This window comes from Simochromis diagramma, unplaced genomic scaffold (genome assembly GCF_900408965.1).
Source record: "Simochromis diagramma unplaced genomic scaffold, fSimDia1.1 OVJJ01000753.1, whole genome shotgun sequence".
Classification (NCBI taxonomy): domain Eukaryota; kingdom Metazoa; phylum Chordata; class Actinopteri; order Cichliformes; family Cichlidae; genus Simochromis; species Simochromis diagramma.
Window position 1 is genome coordinate 20,860,484 of NW_024387523.1, and position 17,302 is coordinate 20,877,785.

The window sequence follows — 17,302 nt, forward strand, 5'->3', positions numbered from 1 at the left end:
GTTTCTTTCTATAATGCAAATTACAATATATATGTCATGTGTGCAGAAGGCTGTAAACCAGAGATTGAGACTGCACACTCATTATCAACATCTTAAAGGAGGTCATGAAGTGAGCAGTAAGGTCATTTTCCTCATAGACTTCCCTTACAACTGGACCTTTTTGCAGCCATACGCTGACAAAGAATCCATGTATAAGACACTTCCACACTGGCTTCACTTTCAGATGTGGAAGCAATGTTCATTTTGACTGGTGCAGCTACAAGCACAGAGTTTAAACCCTGGCATGATTGTGGATCCTTCAATCCAGAAGTCTGACATATTACCGTAGCTGTTGCATACGTCTGCAACATTAAACTAATTAAAAATGACGTATTTTGTTCATTAGTTCATGGTTCTGGCAGGATTAGATATTCAGCTAGCTTGAATTTAGCTTGCATTAATACCCCAAAATGAGTCATTCAAAACTGTAGACTAAATAGCTAACTTAGAAATGCTAAGCTAACCCTGTTCCTTATTTTTGTCTCAGCTTTTACTCCACCAGTGCCTTCAGAGCAGCTCTTATAGTTAAGAGCTTCGGTACATGACAGCAATTTCAAAAACATGCATTCTGTGTAGAATCAACATGGCTCTATGTGACCTGCACTTTCTACCATTTCCATATGTTCCCTATCCCATATTTGCCACTGAACGATTTGTAAATTGCAACAAACCACCTGTCTGGTGGTTTTGTAAATGGTCGTTACAGTTACATCAGCAGATGTTGCATCAGCGTTGGTGAGGGAGAGTATTTGTAATGCATAGAGGCTGTAACTTGTACTGTTATACTGGTAAATTAATCAGGATTTGATCAAATAGAATCATGTTGTAATGAATTAACTGCATTTTATTAACCCTTTCCCAAATTTTCCTGATAAATCGGTGCTAAGATATTTTAAAGTAGTAGCATATTGTAAGTATTCGAACCACACCTGTACTGTATAATAAAGACTGGAACAGATTCATTTTATAATTCAGACTTTTGCCTCGTCATTTGAAAAGCCAGTACTCGTGCTCTTTCACGTAATGCTGAAATACAAGCAGACCCATTCGGTTTCATTGAATGTTCATCTCTTTACAATGAAAATGTTTATGTTATTCATTCAAGAGCTCCAGCCCTGCTCTGTCACTAATGCATGATAATCAATTCCAAGACGGAGACATCCATCATGTTTTATGTCTAAACCTGATTATAGAAATCATGCTGCACTCTTCTCCTATACCAAGCTTCATGAACCTTGAGCATCCATTCACTTACAGTACACATCTATAAACACGATGTGTCCGAGCCACGATAACATCTGTTAGATGAAAGGGATGTCCTTGGAATGGCTCCTATGCCGACTCCTTCCTAACAGCTTACATAAAAGTCATATTTGATCTGTGAGTGTATTTGTGTTGTGCAGACAGAGGTGAGGATGGTGTTGACTTTCCTTTGTAACCAGGCAACTGTGAAATGCCTTGCTGAATCAACATTATATCCATAATAACCCGGGGACTTTTTGTCTGGACAAAAAAGGCTGTGGAATTTCATGATGGCACACTTTCAAAACACAACACTTTATTGCAGCATTTGAACAAGATCATCGATTTGACAAAATGAGGGGAACAAAATTAAATAGCAGGTTGAAGATATAATCTCATGTCTGATGTTAGTATCAGGTTTTGGGTTTTTTTTGTAAAACCTAGCTTCAATATAAGATTGGCTCATGATCGCTTCAATATGGGTCACATAATAGACTTTAATATTAGCTAAAAGAGCAGAATTGATATTGAATGACTGTGGTGGGTGACTTGTGTGCCCTGGACCTGCCATCAGTCAGAAGTTGCTCCGGGATCAGTAACAGCGGTTTTTGAATGTTGGGTTAGTTAACATCTGTCCAGTAATCTCCAATTGTGCCTCACTTCTGTTTCCCTGTCCGTCTCTTCGTTCCGTGGTTCAGATGGAGACTTCCAAAGATCACCGTGCTTTGACAAGTCCTGAAATGTGGTCACTGGCAGGATGAGATTTGGAGTGTTTCAGTGAGCTTGGGGTGTGTCATGGGTTTTTGTAGCCAATGGATTTCTTCCCACCAACCATATAAGGTGGAGGATGTCTGCCTATACAGGTTGATGGGTCACAAAAGCCAGGAGATCCTGGGAGCCCCCTTGGACCAACAGGTCCAGGGATACCAGGACTACCTGTCTCACCACGCTCTCCGTTTCTACCATCCTTTCCAATACCGGGGGCACCGGGTGCACCTGAGGAAACAAAAACATGTTAAGTATTATGTCAACTTAAAGTGAAAAATGGTATTTTGTAAAGAAACCATATCTGCAAAAATCAGATATAGTGGCTTCTGCACCAGGAACAATACTTTTCATGTCACACATGCTACTCTTTGGCAGTTTATAAAGGCAATAGGTAAATAACCACTGCTATGCAGATGACATCCAGGTATATTTATCTATGAAAGTAGACGACACAAATGATTTAGTTAAGTTACAGCCATGCCTTAAAGACATAAAGGTGTGGATGATGTGCAGTTTCGATATTCAGATAAAACTGTTATACCTTCTTCTTTTTTTTTAACTTTTCTTTTGTTACATTTTATAATATTACACACTAATCTCATCACCACATATTACCACATAGAACAGTATAATGTAGAACCTTCCCTTTTCTTAACCCTAACCATCTGTTCATTTAATTCTAGGATTCCAGGAATAAAGTGGTCAATATCTGAATATGAATGACACAACACTAAGACAAGTCAAACTGCGGGTGCACGTTAACAACCTACTAAAACAGCCACACACACGTGATCCATATGTGATCCATATCTTACAGAAATCATCCTTCATTCATTTTAAAGTATATTTCACCTTTTCTCATTTCACATGGAACATAACTTCTCTCAGATATCTAGCATGGACGGGGTGAACTGGGATCTTTCCAGTTTAAAAAATAAGACGACGGGCTAACAGGCAAGCAAAAGAAAAAAGAAGCATTATCGACATTTGTTACACCAGGTCGTGTTTTCAGGTTTTACACTAAATCAGCTGATCTGGCTCAGCTGGTATTTGAGACTCACTCGTTCTTTGATGCACACATTAAACAAGTCTCTAGTACGTTGTGTCTTTCACTGGCATAAATGTTGGTACAATTAGAAACATCCTGTCTTAGTATGACCCTAAACAATATACATTTGCTACTTTGAGAGAGGCTGCCCCTCCCTGGATAAAAATACTAATAAAAAAAAACAGGAAAAGGTATAAGATTGTGTAAACAATTACTTTTAGTGGTGAAGGAACTACTCATCCCATAATCCATTGCAAATCCCAGTTTCCAGAGCAATGTCTTCTAACCTTCTTAAATGGTATCCTTTTCATTGTTGTGTATATATTGAATTATAACAGTGTAATTGTGTGTGTGGTAAAGTATGGCCTAGCTCTCAGTAAGTACAGCGCTCTGTAACTCGCTGTATTAACCGTTCTTGCAGTTTAGTCAACCTGAAATTTTCTGGTTTCCATAGTAACTGCTCCACCAAAAGGAGATGTTGCAGAGATGTCAGTTTTTGGGTAGAGTAGGACTTTTCAATTCAATTTCAATTTCACAAAAGTTGCTTCGAGGTGCTTTATTCTGTAAGGTAAAGACCTTACAATGGAACAACAATCAGAAACGCCCCATCAGCTTCCACTTGGAAAAACTTCCTTTTACAAGAACTAGGCTCAGCTGTTCTTTCCAGTGCCGGGGACGCCAAACTAGTAGGTAAAGGCTGGGATCTTTACATCTGAGGTTGGGCTTTTTAAGTAGTTTAATTATCACCACTTTAAAAGCCAGCGGTACAACCTGTGGCCTGTTAACAGATGAAAACATATTAAAGTTGCTGTACTTAATGGTACATCAGATGAAAGGCTGTGAATAACAGTAATGTTTTCTTTACTGCTTAAAATTTTATTTGTAAAGAAATGAATGAAGTCATTGCTACTTAAAGGAATAGTTAAAAGAATAGTTGGCCCAACAGAGCCCTGACTCTCTGCTGTTGTTACTGTTGTCCTTGATCAGTGATGAATAGCGAGCTATCGAAGCTTTATTGAGGGTCTTTTTTAAATAAAGTAATAAACTATTTTTTCTACGACATTTCACATTGCATTTTTAAAAAACAAGGTTGATGTCAATTAGACTTATGCGTCTACTATCAGTTCAAGTAACACAACAGCTTTGGACGGCTATAAAATAATGGCTAAATATCAAAATCCCTATGAAATCTTTACTTCCAGAGCCCCACAGCGGAGCTCTATAGTGGTCACTACACTGTGGTACTTTCTGTTGGTGATTTGTGGAGCATTTTAAATGGAATGATCTGACAAATAAATTGGCCTGCTGTGAGATAAAGCCTGTATTTGAGCAAGTTGAATGACTTTTATACAGTACAGTATATATATTTATATTTATATGTGAGGGCTATCTCTCTAACGTGCTACAAAAACTGCACTTTTAATGAGAATTAAAAATTAAAGTCAGTTTTTAGCTCAGTTTGACATTTCGAAGACCCCCTGTTTACTGTCACCAGCGCTCTGCTCTAATTACAACAAGAATCCTTACCTGGTGCGCCTGGTGCGCCTTGGCTTCCTTTGATTCCCACACCATCCTCTCCCCTGTCTCCCTTGTCTCCCCTCTCCCCGGCATTACCTGCACAGGGACACGCACATTGATGCTGAGATGAAATGGAGAGGCACAGCTATAGGCACGTAATTAGGAAACTTAATGACTCCACTCTGATTCCGCCCTGTTTAGTGCATCATTGATTGTATAATGTTATGCATCAGTGACTCTCTTCCATCCTCAGAGCTCTCTGCATAACTTCTTTCAGCGTTTGCTTTGGCAAAGACAAAGGCATACTGCCAGAGCTGACAGCATTGTTTTCTCTAAAGGCTTCATTTAATTTTTTCCACTACAGCCACTCTAGGATTGGAAGGTCTCCAAGAAAATAGAGAAGAAGCAAAAGGCTATCACAGCCTCGCAGCTTATCTGTCATGGTGTGGGTGAAACGCATACATAATGAACAACCCACTTACAGCTGTAAGTAAAGGATGCTAAAAACCGAGGCTCAGTTTTTACGAAAGGTGAAAACATTTGAAATGCCATACTGACCTTTTTGTCCTGGTGCGCCTGGAAGTCCAAAGTAGCCTGGAGGCCCTTTGGGACCCACTGGCCCTGGAGCTCCTGCTGCTCCTGCTGCTCCAGCTGGTCCAGGGAGTCCAGGAAGACCTGCAGGTCCAGGAGTACCAGGGGCACCAATGGCTGCTGGCTTTTTTGAGAGTTCTTTCATAAATTCAGCTAATTGCTCTAAATGAATTGCAACAAATAGGTTTTAATATTTAACTGCTCAACCCTTCATTGGGTTCAATGTGAGGTTTTATTAAGGTGAACAAACGGCACCTTCAACAACAGCTGAACACATTTCCCGAAGCTTCTCGTCACTCACTTTTGGCCCCTGTGAAATCACGAATACTATTACTGCAAAGTTACTGCAAAGGGTTGATGCAGCCAACAGTTGCATTTGCACTGTTTCTGTCAGTTTCATTCGTTAGAAATAATTGCTGAGATTATTCCAAACCAAACTGGTGGATCAGGTGCTGCCATCTCTAGAACCACTAGCATGTCTGCTATGTGGTTTAAGTGTATGCATTTCCTATACTGGTTAAATGTGTCACTTACAGGTAGACCTCTCGGGCCTGGTGCTCCGGGAAGGCCCGACTCTCCTTCCAGCCCTCGAGCTCCCATTGGACCCGTCAAACCCTCGTGTCCTGGCTGGCCTGGTCTGCCATCGGCTCCTGTAACTCCTCTTTGGCCCTTCTCCCCACGCTAATGGTGAAAACGAATCATTATGAACCAAGGCTGTATGTGTCAGCAGTAGGATACTGCCCCTATCAGCTAAGATAGCTTGTGTGCCAGAACAATACACAACTCAGTGTTCGAATAGCTTCAATAACATTCTGTAAGCTTTTTATACCATATGCTAAGGTGGGAATTGATTGTAGTACCTATTCAAATGCTCTAAATTGTTTGTTTGTATATACAATCCAAGCTTGCAATGTTAGAAGTCCTGAAACACTTTCATGTAAAAAGCTCCTTAGGCGAGCTTTTATAGCAGACAACTGTTTATGCATACCTCTCCTTTGATTCCATGAACACCAGGAGGGCCCTGAGACACACACATAAAGATAAATCAACATCTCTCAAATCCAGCGACAGAAAATACATTTTTGTTGCATTTAATTAAGCATATGAGTCAAATACCTGGTCTCCCTTTATCCCAGGATCTCCTTGCCTTCCTCTGTCCCCCTGTTTTACAACAGATTGAGCAAAAAAGTCAAATTACTGGATGAACCGTTAAGGTTCATTTGCAGATAAACTGGAAATTACAATATTTCTCACCTGACTTCCTTTCGGTCCTACTGGTCCAACAGGTCCCTAAACAACACATTATGCTCTTCACTAAACTCTTATTATAAGATTTCTAAGCTTTGGTAAAGAATGAAATTTGTCTCACCAGATCACCTTTGTGCCCTGTATGGCCCTTCATTCCTTTGGCGCCGGGGTTACCTTTAGCTCCTTTCTCACCCTGAAAATACAACAAACATATTTATGTCTGCGTGTTCAGAGCAACAGGGTTGAGACAGCTGAAGTAGCTTTGTTTTACCACCCCTAACCCCTGCTCTGATTCACCTTTTTACATGATGTCATTTGTGAATTTTGCAGAAACTAACTCTTCATCATTAGCTGTTACAGACACATCTCATTTAGGCTGCTGGGGGATTCCTGTGATGCACTGAGTATTTCTTCTTCAGTCGCCTTTCTCGCTCACTATATGTTAACTAGGGCTGGGTGTCGTCACTGACTTCTAGAATCAATTCAATTCCGATTCACAAGGTCCTGATTCAATTCGATTGATTCGTTTTGAATCGGGGAAATTTTGCCTCAGACAGTCAGAAATATTATATTTCTGATCACTTATCAGTACATATCCATATTTTTATATCTATAAAAACAAAGCTGACACTTGTGAGACTTAATCAAAGGTGTAAACATCTCAGCAGATGCCTTTGTGTCAAAGTAACTGAGGATAAAACAGAAAAACATGAAGGAGATTTTCCTGGCCTGGGATTTTATAGCAGATAAAAATACTCTGCAGTAGAACAAAGAAGAAAGAAAACCATAAATCAACATCTGAACATTACCTGATGCTGCTGAAGTGAAACAGAGCAAAGTTACAGAGGTTTTATTAAAGACACAGCTGAGCATTTTGCAATTTTGCATAATTTAAAAAAGTTAAAAAAAAAAAAAAAACAGTGGCAGACAGCGCTGTACACAACGGTAGACTGATGGGTAATAAGCAAGCGAATAATGCAGAAAACAGAGAGAGAGAGAGAGACGGAGAGCTCTGCATGAAGTGTGATTTTTATCGCGGTGGAAGCAAAACAGCAAAAGTAAGAGGGAATTCATGACGATGTTTATGTGAAGCTAAACGTGAAGCTAGTTTGGATCTTCTTCTGCTGCTGGTTCAGTCAATGTTGTTTGGAGAGAGATCAAACCTGCAGCTTCAGAATCGAGCGCAAAAAAGACAAACACAAAGAGCGGAGCCGCCGACGCATCAGAATCAGTGAGCTGTCGGCTTTCAGTCCCGGCAGCATGTCCATGGTGAGAAAGCAGACGTCTCACTGATTCTGATGCGCCGGGTCCGCGCTTTGTTGTGTTTACGTCTTTGTGCAGAATCCGTGTACTGCTGTCATTTACTGTTTAAAGTTTTTGTTGGTTGTCGAAATTTTTGGAGGTTTAACCTGAGATTCTGGCGTTTCGGGCAAAATGAATTTATATTTAAAAATTGATTCAGGATTTTAATGAATCGATATCACGTTATCCAAGCTAGAATTGATTGCAATCGATAAATCGATAATCAAAACCCACCCCTAATGTTAATAGACCTCTCTGCACTGAATCATACTTGTTATTAATCTCAGTCTCTCTTCCACAGCATGTCAGCTTCCTTTTATCCTGTCTTCCTTGGCCCTGTCTGCAGGTGGTTCATGCTTGCTCTGTATGTATTATTGTAGGGTCTCCCTTACAATATAAAGCACCTCGGGGCGACTGTTGTTGTGATTTGGCGCTGTATAAATTAAATTGAATTGAACTTCCAGAGACGTCATCAAAGTTTCTGTTCCTCTGTAAAGCTGTAAAGCCGTGCCTGGGACAATAAGACAAAAAGACTCGCTTCTGGAACATAGAATTGAACGATGAGACAACACTGATGTCATCAGGCCAATCAAGCAGCTAAAACGGGTTTACTCCGCCTTAGTGATAGAGAGAGGAGCTCACACACATCGATGGAGTTCAGAGTAGAGCTAATGCGCCTTCACTTTGGTTGAAGCCAGCTAAAGTGGTTTAGACAAATAGTCAGGATGGCTCCTGTGTGTTTCTCTTTGAATGTTTTCTGGGAATGCCCAGCTGGGAGCAGATGGATGGATGGACAGGTAGTGCATCAGTGTATCTCACCTGGATTCCTGGTGGACCTGCAGGCCCAACTGGTCCTTGTTTTCCTGTTTGACCCTGTACATCAAGAAGCAGTAAAACCTCAACTTCAGTTTGCACATGAATGTGCTGGTACTAACGTACCTGAAAAGTCTAAAAGTGTAACTTGTTTTTAATTTAAATATAAAAATCATGAAGCAATGGGGACAAAATGTCAACTTACAGTTGCTCCTTTATCTCCAGGTTTTCCATCTGCTCCATCTTTTCCAGGCTCACCCTATATGGGAAAAATATCCAAATGAATTTGAATGAGTGTGAATATCACTTGCAGAACCAAGATAACTGATGAAAAATATCTGTAAAATTAGAGGCTCATGGATAGAGTTCTGTGGGTAGCGTAATCTCACAGTTTTTCCAGGAAGTCCAGCTGGTCCGACAGGTCCCTCTGCACCAGTGCTGCCCTAAATCCACAGCAGGAATTGCACTGAATAAGTCAGCTCAAACCTCAAAGAGAGTGTTCTACTGAAGCTGTCAGCTGCAATAACATTAGGGATGTGCTATAAAGACATGCCTCATTAAATGGATGATTATTCCAATTACCTTTTCACCGGGGGTTCCAGCTACTCCCGACTTCCCTGGCAGACCCTAGGAACAAAAACATGTCACGAAAACCAACTGAAAATGTTTGTGTCATTGCCTCACATCTGTTTCTGTGAGAAGCAATAAATAACATTAACAGGAAATGGGATCAGGGAATTAGCATAGCAGTGAAGTAGCATAAAACGTTACTTAACATTAACAGGAAATCAATTTGTAACACTTATAACTGTTTGAGAAACAATAGTAATAAAAATCTTTAGGTAAAAGCACACTGGAAATAAGTCACACAGCCTATAGCAAAAACACTGTCCTTTTATCTACTGTGCTGTTTGTGAATTCACATTTACCATTCAAGTCACATCTGTATCCTCTCATCTCACAGCCTTACAGGCAACAGTAGGTGTGCCCTTGCCCTTCCTGCAGGTTGTTTGACTTTAATGTTTTATTTAGCTGACCAGCTTTGTTGCTTCAGAGAGAAGCTCGTCCTCCTTTAATTTACCAGCGTCACTAGCTTCCCAATGAAACGCTAACACCTGGAAATCGTAACCACAGAGGATATAATTCAATTACAGGTTTAACAGAATGTACAAAAATTAAGTTTGACTTACTGGAATACCCACAATCCCCCTGACACCAACAGCTCCAGGAGTGCCGGGCTCTCCCTGTTGAGGAGATGCAAAGTGTGCACAGATTGTTGTATGCGGTATACAAGCTTACTTTTGTTTAATGTGTGTTCAACGATTTTTCCAAAGAAACCAACATGGCGTCAGCCAAAAGTCCAATGGACGCCATACTACACCCATGATGCATTCAGCAGAATAATTTGGTAAATTTTGGGGACACACACCATATGTTGTAGACCAGCGGTCCCCACTTCATTCACAAATTCATGGTTTTTAGGGTTTTTAATCGTTATTTTTTTGTCAGACATTTCAAGCCTGATAAAAACAAACATTAATAGCAATATGCAATAATAATATTAGATGTGTTTCCTTCTTTCTTAATTAATTAACTGAATACTTGTATACTCTTAGATTTTTGGTTGAGTCAGCCTTTCTTGGCCACGTGTCACCATTAGCTTGTAGATTTGATGTATTTCTGTCTTGTATATTTTACAAACAGGCCCATCCAATTCAATCTTTCCATGTCTCCCAGACAATTATTGAGTTTTAGTTTAGTATGATGCACTTTTATTAGTAAAAAGATCACAGGGGATAACGGTTACCTTGGCGCCATCAACTCCAGGACTTCCATCTAAGCCATTATTTCCAGGCCCTCCCTGAAAAACACTATATATTAAGCAATGCTGTGCTAAAAATAAATGTCTCACCATTCATCCATTTTCTTCCACTTCTACTTTATATCTTCCAGCTTACTTACAGTATCTCCTTTTCCCCCTGGAGGACCCTGTGATCCCTGAGCTCCCATGGCTCCCTAAACAAGATCAAATCACATTTTTTTAAATGCTTTTCGAATTATGATTTGTTATATAAATCATCTTAGGTAGAGAGCAGGACTCACATCTTCGCCTTTAGGCCCCGGCAAACCCGGACGTCCACGCATTCCCTCCACACCCTGAGAGAAAGTTAGTTACAGGTTAAAGTACATCCCTTTTTCGCTCTTAGAGCAAATGCCAGAAGATCAGAGGCCGTGGAGCTGATCAAACTAAGACTGCTTACAGGAGCTCCAGGAGGACCAGTGGGTCCTGGGACACCGTTGAAGCCAGGTGGGCCCTGAGAATGGAGAAGAGTTAGCTTTCATTTACATGTACAAAGGTCCAAATGTCTGTGTCATCTCTGTTAAACGTACTCTGTCTCCCTTCTCTCCCGCGGTTCCAGGAACTCCGATGGGTCCTCTTTGTCCCTATAAGGACAAAAGAGATTTTATTTTGTAGATATTTATCACTTTATATCTTTAGGGAGACATAATTTCATTAATATTAATACAGTGTAACCAAGGGAGAAGCTTCCCTACATCATCTCCCATGTGACCTGGTGGTCCTTGAGGACCCTGCTTTCCTGATTCCCCCTGTGGAAAACCACAAGTGTAAACACATTAACGTCACATTTTGTGAAGGTGGATTGTAGCATGTGTACAAATGGTTCTTGGTATCCTGTTGGTAGAGAAACATAGCTCATTGCTACAAGGTAACTACTGTATGTACTGTATGCTCTGTCTGGTTTTCACTCTGCTTGTACCTTCTCTCCAGGAACGCCGTCCTTTCCAGGCGCACCATCCAGACCTTTGTGTCCCTAAAGGTAACAATCACATCATTAATCTATCTATCTATCTATCTATCTATCTATCTATCTATCTATCTATCATTACAAAAGGCCAACATGATCACTCTGGATCTAACGTGCCAGCTTTGTTAAAATGAACAACTAAACAGTATTTAAAAGCATTTTTACAGCACGGTATAAAAGCTGTTGTGGGCTCTACAGAATGTTTCCAGATTATTTTCTGAATCATACGCAGCTGATCGCTGTCTGCAAAGCCACACCTTCACTAAAACGAATTACTGAACAGGAGTCCTTATTTTTGCTGTTGGTACCTTTTGGAGCAGTTTCAGTGCAATTATTTGACAAATAAAATGGTTTAAATAAAATCGTCTGCTTATCCATTAAGTCTATGCTTCAACTTTGTTGTGTGGATTTCCATTATGTTATTAATGTGGCATGCAGCCCTAATTATAGCGATGTATATCTGTGCTTCGTTTGGTAAACACGGTTGATAATGTTAGCTGACAAATTAGCACACCACTCTCTTATCAAAATATGGTGACATATGGCTCAGAATAAATAACATTTGGCTAATGTCATGCTAATGTCAAAAAATCAGTGGGTGCTGTCACAATAGTGACATCCAGAGATCTGAATCCATCTTTTATATACAGTCTCTTTGAGTTACATGTGAGAAAGGACAACTCTGGATAATGTCCTGACCTGATCGTCAGAGTCTGAGTTTCTACAGTTCATTCTTGCTGACTTGCTGACACTTATCGATGCATTGATGTTAGTCATTCCATATTTATTAAGGATGATGAGATGTTGAGCTTCACAGCCTATTAAGTAAACTTTAAGTCTAAAGCTACACCTTGCAGAATGATATTAGATGGAATAGAAATGAAGATTTTTTGCAGTCCCATGATAACCTAAACATTTAAAAAACCTCTCCCAGTCTGACAAGAATACTAATTTAAATGTCTGGTTTGGCTTTTAATTAGCTGAATCACTGAACATCCTTCATTAACATTCCTCACCTTCATCCCTGGTAGCCCAGGCAGCCCTTGGGGTCCAGCAGGGCAGGCAGCAGGACACTATAAACATACACAGCCAGTCAGATACTCAACAAGCGTGGCTGTTACCAGCCTCTTTTTAACATGACTCATTCTGGTCACAAATTCACTGTCACCACTCCAATTGCCATGCATCCAGGAAAAATTTGGCAGCATATAAGACAGAAAAACACTCACAGCTTCCCCACTTCCCTCATTGTTGGCACCGGGCGGTCCCTAAAACACAGCAGAGTGAGATCTAAAACAGCCACAGGGGGTTAGACGTTCACAGAAATCTATGTTCCAGATTTGAATGTGTGAAAAGAGACGGCTGCATGCAGGACCATCACATGCTCGTGATTTCATACAGAGATCTGAGCTCAGGACGAGATTCGTCCGCAAGGAAAGGGCTAGTTACAATGTGTGCTGTTAGCATCGCTAAGAACTAAGACTGGAAGTACCGGTGATCGAACCACCAACCTTGATTGGTAGACAACCCCATGTGCGCTGTTGTACCATGTATGTATATAACGTAGGAAATGTATGAAATAATAAAGTCTCACATGATAATAAAACCAGTGTTGGATCAGGTTCTTACCACACGCCCTGGTGGGCCAGGAGGGCCAGGAGGCCCTGGAACCCCAGGTCCTCCTCTAGGCCCAGGTGGACCCTGCAATAACACATTTAATCAAATCAAATCAAATCAATTTATTTATATAGCACTAAAAACCACAAAGTGCTTCACAGTAATATAAAACAGAAATACATAAAATACATTAATAATAAAACACACAGCACAAATCTAATTAAAAGCCAATCTAAATAAATGAGTCTTAAGCTGCTTTTTAAAAGAATAAATACAATCAAGGCAACATAATGATGGAGGGAGAGCATTCCACAACCTGGGGGCCACCGCTCTAAAAGATCTATCACCTCTGGTTTTAAAATATGTTCGAGGGACTACCAACAGCCTTTGATTAGATGATCTCAGGCTGCGAGAGGGAGCACGGGGTTCTAAAAGATCAGAAATGTAAGCAGGGGCATCACAATTCAAAGCTTTAAAAGTCAGTACCAAGATTTTAAAATGAATTCTGAAATGTACTGGAAGCCAGTGTAATGAACGTAACACTGGTGTAATGTGCTCTCTTTTTCGTGTCTTAGTTAAAAGCCTTGCAGCAGCATTCTGGACTAACTGGAGACGGACAAGATTCCTTTTGCTCAAACAAAGAAAAAGACTGTTACAATAATCTAAGCGAGCCAACCATCTAACCATTTCTAACTCAGATTTAGACAGCAAAGTTCGCAGTTTGGAGATGTTTCTTAGCTGAAAAAGGCAATTCCTAATTAACTGGCGAGAGTGTTGTTCTAGGGACATGGCAGAATCAAAGATCACACCAAGGTACCTGAGGCTCAGGTGAACAGATGAGCCAAGAGAACCAAGATGCTGTTTGATTAGAGATATCTGGCTGTCGGGGGCAATAATTAATGTTTCTGACTTCTCAGAGTTCTACTGTAAGTAGTTGTCACCAAGCCACTGTTCAATGGAAGCTAAACATTTAATTAAAGAGGACAGTTTATGGACTTCCATCGGCTTAAAAGAGCAATAGAGCTGAATATCATCAGCATAGAAGTGATAAGACACCTCAGGGAACTGCCTAATTATAAGTCCTAGAGGTAACATGTACAAAAGAAAAAGAATAGGACCCAGAACTGAACCCTGCGGTACCCCACATGTCAGATCTTTAGAATGTGACATAAACTGATTCGCAAAAACACTAAAAGATCCGTTGGAGAGATGTGACGGAAACCACTTCAAAGCCAGACCGGACACACCGACTACGTCCCGGATCCTGTTAATCAGAATGGTATGGTCAATGGTGTCAAAGGCAGATGTCAAGTCCACCAAAACCATGACTGAGGATGCTCCGGAGTCAGCTGACATCATAATGTCACTAGAGACTTTAAGTAATGTGGTTTCTGTTGAGTGACTTTTACGGAAACCTGACTGAAATTTGTCATAAATTTCATGTTTTTCTAAAAAAGTGGTAAGTTGATCTGCAACTACTTTTTCCAGAATTTTCGATAATAATGGAAGCTTAGAGATAGGCCTATAATTCTTAAGCTGAGTAGGTCCTCTCTGATGTAGTGGCTGTTTTGGAACTGATAAGATGTCTTTTAAAAGTACTAAAAAGTTTTCAGTTAGTTCTTTGTTCTTTTGAATTTTATTCTGTGTTTGTTTGTTTGCCTTTAAAAAGTAGTATTCTCTTTTTCTTGGTGTTATGTATTATTACATTTCCTGTTTGTATTTTTCTTGCTATTTGAAGTCATTCTTTGAGGTTATCTTTGGTTTTGGCTTCTGTGTTCCTTAGTTAACCCGTATTTGCTTTCCTGGTTATTGTGCCCTTGTGTTAAAGTCTCGTTTACCTCCTTTTTTTGTGGGTTCTTTATGGTTGATTTTCAAGTCTGGTTATTTGAGTCTACTATTCTTAGTTTGGTCACTCTCACATTATCTTTTAGCTTGTTCCCTTTGTGTTTTTATTCACTTCCTCCTTCTGTCTCATCTTTGTCTTTCTACGCACACCTGTGTGATCTTTCTATCCTACCACTGTGTTGAGGTTATCCTATCCCCCCTGCTGATTCGTGTTGCACTTCCTGTTTTATTTTGGCAAGGGGCGTTCTCTGAGTCTTGTGCTGCTTTTAACTTCCACCCATCTTATTATGTCTCTAGCTGTGTGTCCCATCTGTTACCTGTTATTATTGCCTCAGTCTCCGCTTGTTCATTATTGTGTCATCCCTCATAGCTGCGTGACACCCTAACATTCATCCTGCTCTGAGTTTCCTTGATAATACGTGCTTCCTGTTCATTTCTATCTTTTTGGATTCCCTTGCTTGGTTACTTGTGTGTTCCTGGAATTTTGCACTTATGAGCATTACCTGTTTACTCCTGCGTCTTGTGTTTGGGTCCACAATAAACAGCTCGCACAGCCAACTTATGACAATATGAAGTTGAGACATTGCTGGAGCAGTAATGTCTCAAAATCATTTTACCTCCTACCTCCACAAAAACACATTTTCATACATGGCTGCCCCATAACAGCGTGGCATTGATGCACAAGCTTCAACAGTGTAGCTCCTGTCATAATTCTCACCAACATCATTGTTGCAATAAAGTACAACTATGGGTTGCAATAACATGCTTCCACAAGCAAGCTGTGGGAGCTCTTTTTATGGGACTTGACTTTATGTTGTACACCTATTCCACAAAAACATTCTGACCTCTGGTCCAATGTTCCCCTCATCTCCTGGGGTTCCTGGTTTTCCAGGAGGTCCCTGCCAGACATGAATAGAAACCAGATAATTCACCAGTAAGGCCATGTACATGTGAGAAACAAAACATCAACATCGGTAGCAAACACATACAGGAGGTCCTTCTCTTGCTGGACCCTGGAAAGGAGACACAGAAGAAGGAACATTTATCACATCGTCGTCATTTAGTGTCATTTCCATATGCATATGTTGCTTTAAATGAGAATTCTTTCCACTTACAGCAGGACCTGGAGGTCCAGGAAAGCCAGGAAGTCCCTGTGATGAAAAGCAGAGAAAATCAGTACATTGTCAATTATTTCCTGTAAATCATTGATTTGAATGAAAGTAAATGTTGACTCACTCTCTCTCCTACAGGCCCTCTGGGACCCATTGGACCAGCTGAACCCTGCAGACAGTCAACATACAGTCAAATTAATGTGGCATCCTTACACACTACAACACAGCATGTTTGTAACAATTTTTAGCGAGCACATTTTTATCCTTAGCTTGAAACACATACATATATTTACACACACACGCACACACACACAAACAGGCAGCACTGGCAGGTATAAAAAATGTGTGTCAGGTGCTGTTTCCTACAGCAGGTCCTGGAAGACCAGGCAGGCCTCTCTGTCCAGGAAGACCGATCTCCCCCTGCTCTCCTTTGCTGCCCTAGGAAACAGACACAACAAGAATAAAACTGTTTTATCTTCTTCCTGCATCTTCCTGCCCCGTTGCTTAGATACACAGAGGCAGAGCCAGTCAACATTTAATCAATGAAAGGTGGGCCGCACTCGACGATCAACTGCAAGATGAGCTTGTGTAAGGCTATGTCGAAAACAAAGGAGGCGTGACTGTGAATGACAAAGGCACTGCTTAACATGAGGCCTTTATCTGAACCAGGCTTGTGTCTGCTACTTAGCATTCCTTTATTCCTAAATTTCTCTTTTAGCATAAATGCTAATATTTTAGTAGAAAGCCTACTCTTCTTGCGAAACTTAATTGTTGTACACTTTTATTACAAAGTCACGAAGACATCTCAGTTATTATTGAATGAAAGAAAACAGGGCATCATAGTCAAGATTTCACTGCTATATTAAGTAGTTTATAGCAGCACATTAAGTGGCATTCACATCATATGAGAACTCCCACCCACGCTACCTACTGAGCACTCCCCCTTTTTTATTTTTGGCCATTCGTTTAATGGAGGAAATTGATTTATTTGTGACAAAGCTACTTGTGATCAAATTAAACTGGTAGAAGAAAGATAAGTATACTGCAACACCAAGACTTCAATTTTATTCATATAACCCCAAATCACAACAGTAGCTGCCTCAAGGCGCTTCCTAGTGTCAGGTAAAGACCCTGCAATAATACAAAGAAAACAGAGAAAACCCCAAAAAGCAAATGACCCCCTGGGGGTGTCCAAATTCATAGACTGCATCCTCCTGAGGAGCTGGCCTTCACGGTCTACGTGGGCCGGATCCTCCGAAGGTCGGGTAGGCTGGAAGTGAGCGGCTGCAAAATTGGACGGTCTAGCCTTTTGCGTCAGCAGCTGTCTCCCT

At 40.6% G+C, this 17,302-nt stretch overlaps 1 protein-coding gene across 4 annotated transcripts in view; it reads right to left on the reverse strand.

The window, feature by feature from the left end:
* Nucleotides 1-1,579: 1,579 nt before the first annotated feature.
* Nucleotides 1,580-17,302, reverse strand: part of LOC120727260 (collagen alpha-1(IX) chain) — a 32,874-nt gene continuing 17,151 nt past the window's right edge. For all 4 annotated transcript variants that reach the window (XM_040021487.1, XM_040021486.1, XM_040021485.1 and 1 more), the window contains 29 exons: nucleotides 16,338-16,409; nucleotides 16,096-16,140; nucleotides 15,975-16,010; nucleotides 15,849-15,872; nucleotides 15,705-15,758; nucleotides 13,027-13,098; nucleotides 12,627-12,665; nucleotides 12,414-12,470; nucleotides 11,350-11,403; nucleotides 11,126-11,179; nucleotides 10,961-11,014; nucleotides 10,831-10,884; nucleotides 10,673-10,726; nucleotides 10,532-10,585; nucleotides 10,377-10,430; nucleotides 9,760-9,813; nucleotides 9,152-9,196; nucleotides 8,959-9,012; nucleotides 8,775-8,828; nucleotides 8,576-8,629; nucleotides 6,576-6,647; nucleotides 6,461-6,496; nucleotides 6,323-6,367; nucleotides 6,195-6,227; nucleotides 5,741-5,887; nucleotides 5,462-5,516; nucleotides 5,174-5,368; nucleotides 4,625-4,711; nucleotides 1,580-2,277 (listed from right to left, as the gene is read on the reverse strand). In XM_040021487.1, coding sequence (XP_039877421.1) covers nucleotides 2,075-2,277; nucleotides 4,625-4,711; nucleotides 5,174-5,368; nucleotides 5,462-5,516; nucleotides 5,741-5,887; nucleotides 6,195-6,227; nucleotides 6,323-6,367; nucleotides 6,461-6,496; nucleotides 6,576-6,647; nucleotides 8,576-8,629; nucleotides 8,775-8,828; nucleotides 8,959-9,012; nucleotides 9,152-9,196; nucleotides 9,760-9,813; nucleotides 10,377-10,430; nucleotides 10,532-10,585; nucleotides 10,673-10,726; nucleotides 10,831-10,884; nucleotides 10,961-11,014; nucleotides 11,126-11,179; nucleotides 11,350-11,403; nucleotides 12,414-12,470; nucleotides 12,627-12,665; nucleotides 13,027-13,098; nucleotides 15,705-15,758; nucleotides 15,849-15,872; nucleotides 15,975-16,010; nucleotides 16,096-16,140; nucleotides 16,338-16,409 — 1,911 coding nt within the window. In that variant the 3' untranslated portion in view covers nucleotides 1,580-2,074. The remainder of the gene's footprint in view (nucleotides 2,278-4,624; nucleotides 4,712-5,173; nucleotides 5,369-5,461; nucleotides 5,517-5,740; nucleotides 5,888-6,194; nucleotides 6,228-6,322; nucleotides 6,368-6,460; nucleotides 6,497-6,575; nucleotides 6,648-8,575; nucleotides 8,630-8,774; nucleotides 8,829-8,958; nucleotides 9,013-9,151; nucleotides 9,197-9,759; nucleotides 9,814-10,376; nucleotides 10,431-10,531; nucleotides 10,586-10,672; nucleotides 10,727-10,830; nucleotides 10,885-10,960; nucleotides 11,015-11,125; nucleotides 11,180-11,349; nucleotides 11,404-12,413; nucleotides 12,471-12,626; nucleotides 12,666-13,026; nucleotides 13,099-15,704; nucleotides 15,759-15,848; nucleotides 15,873-15,974; nucleotides 16,011-16,095; nucleotides 16,141-16,337; nucleotides 16,410-17,302) is intronic.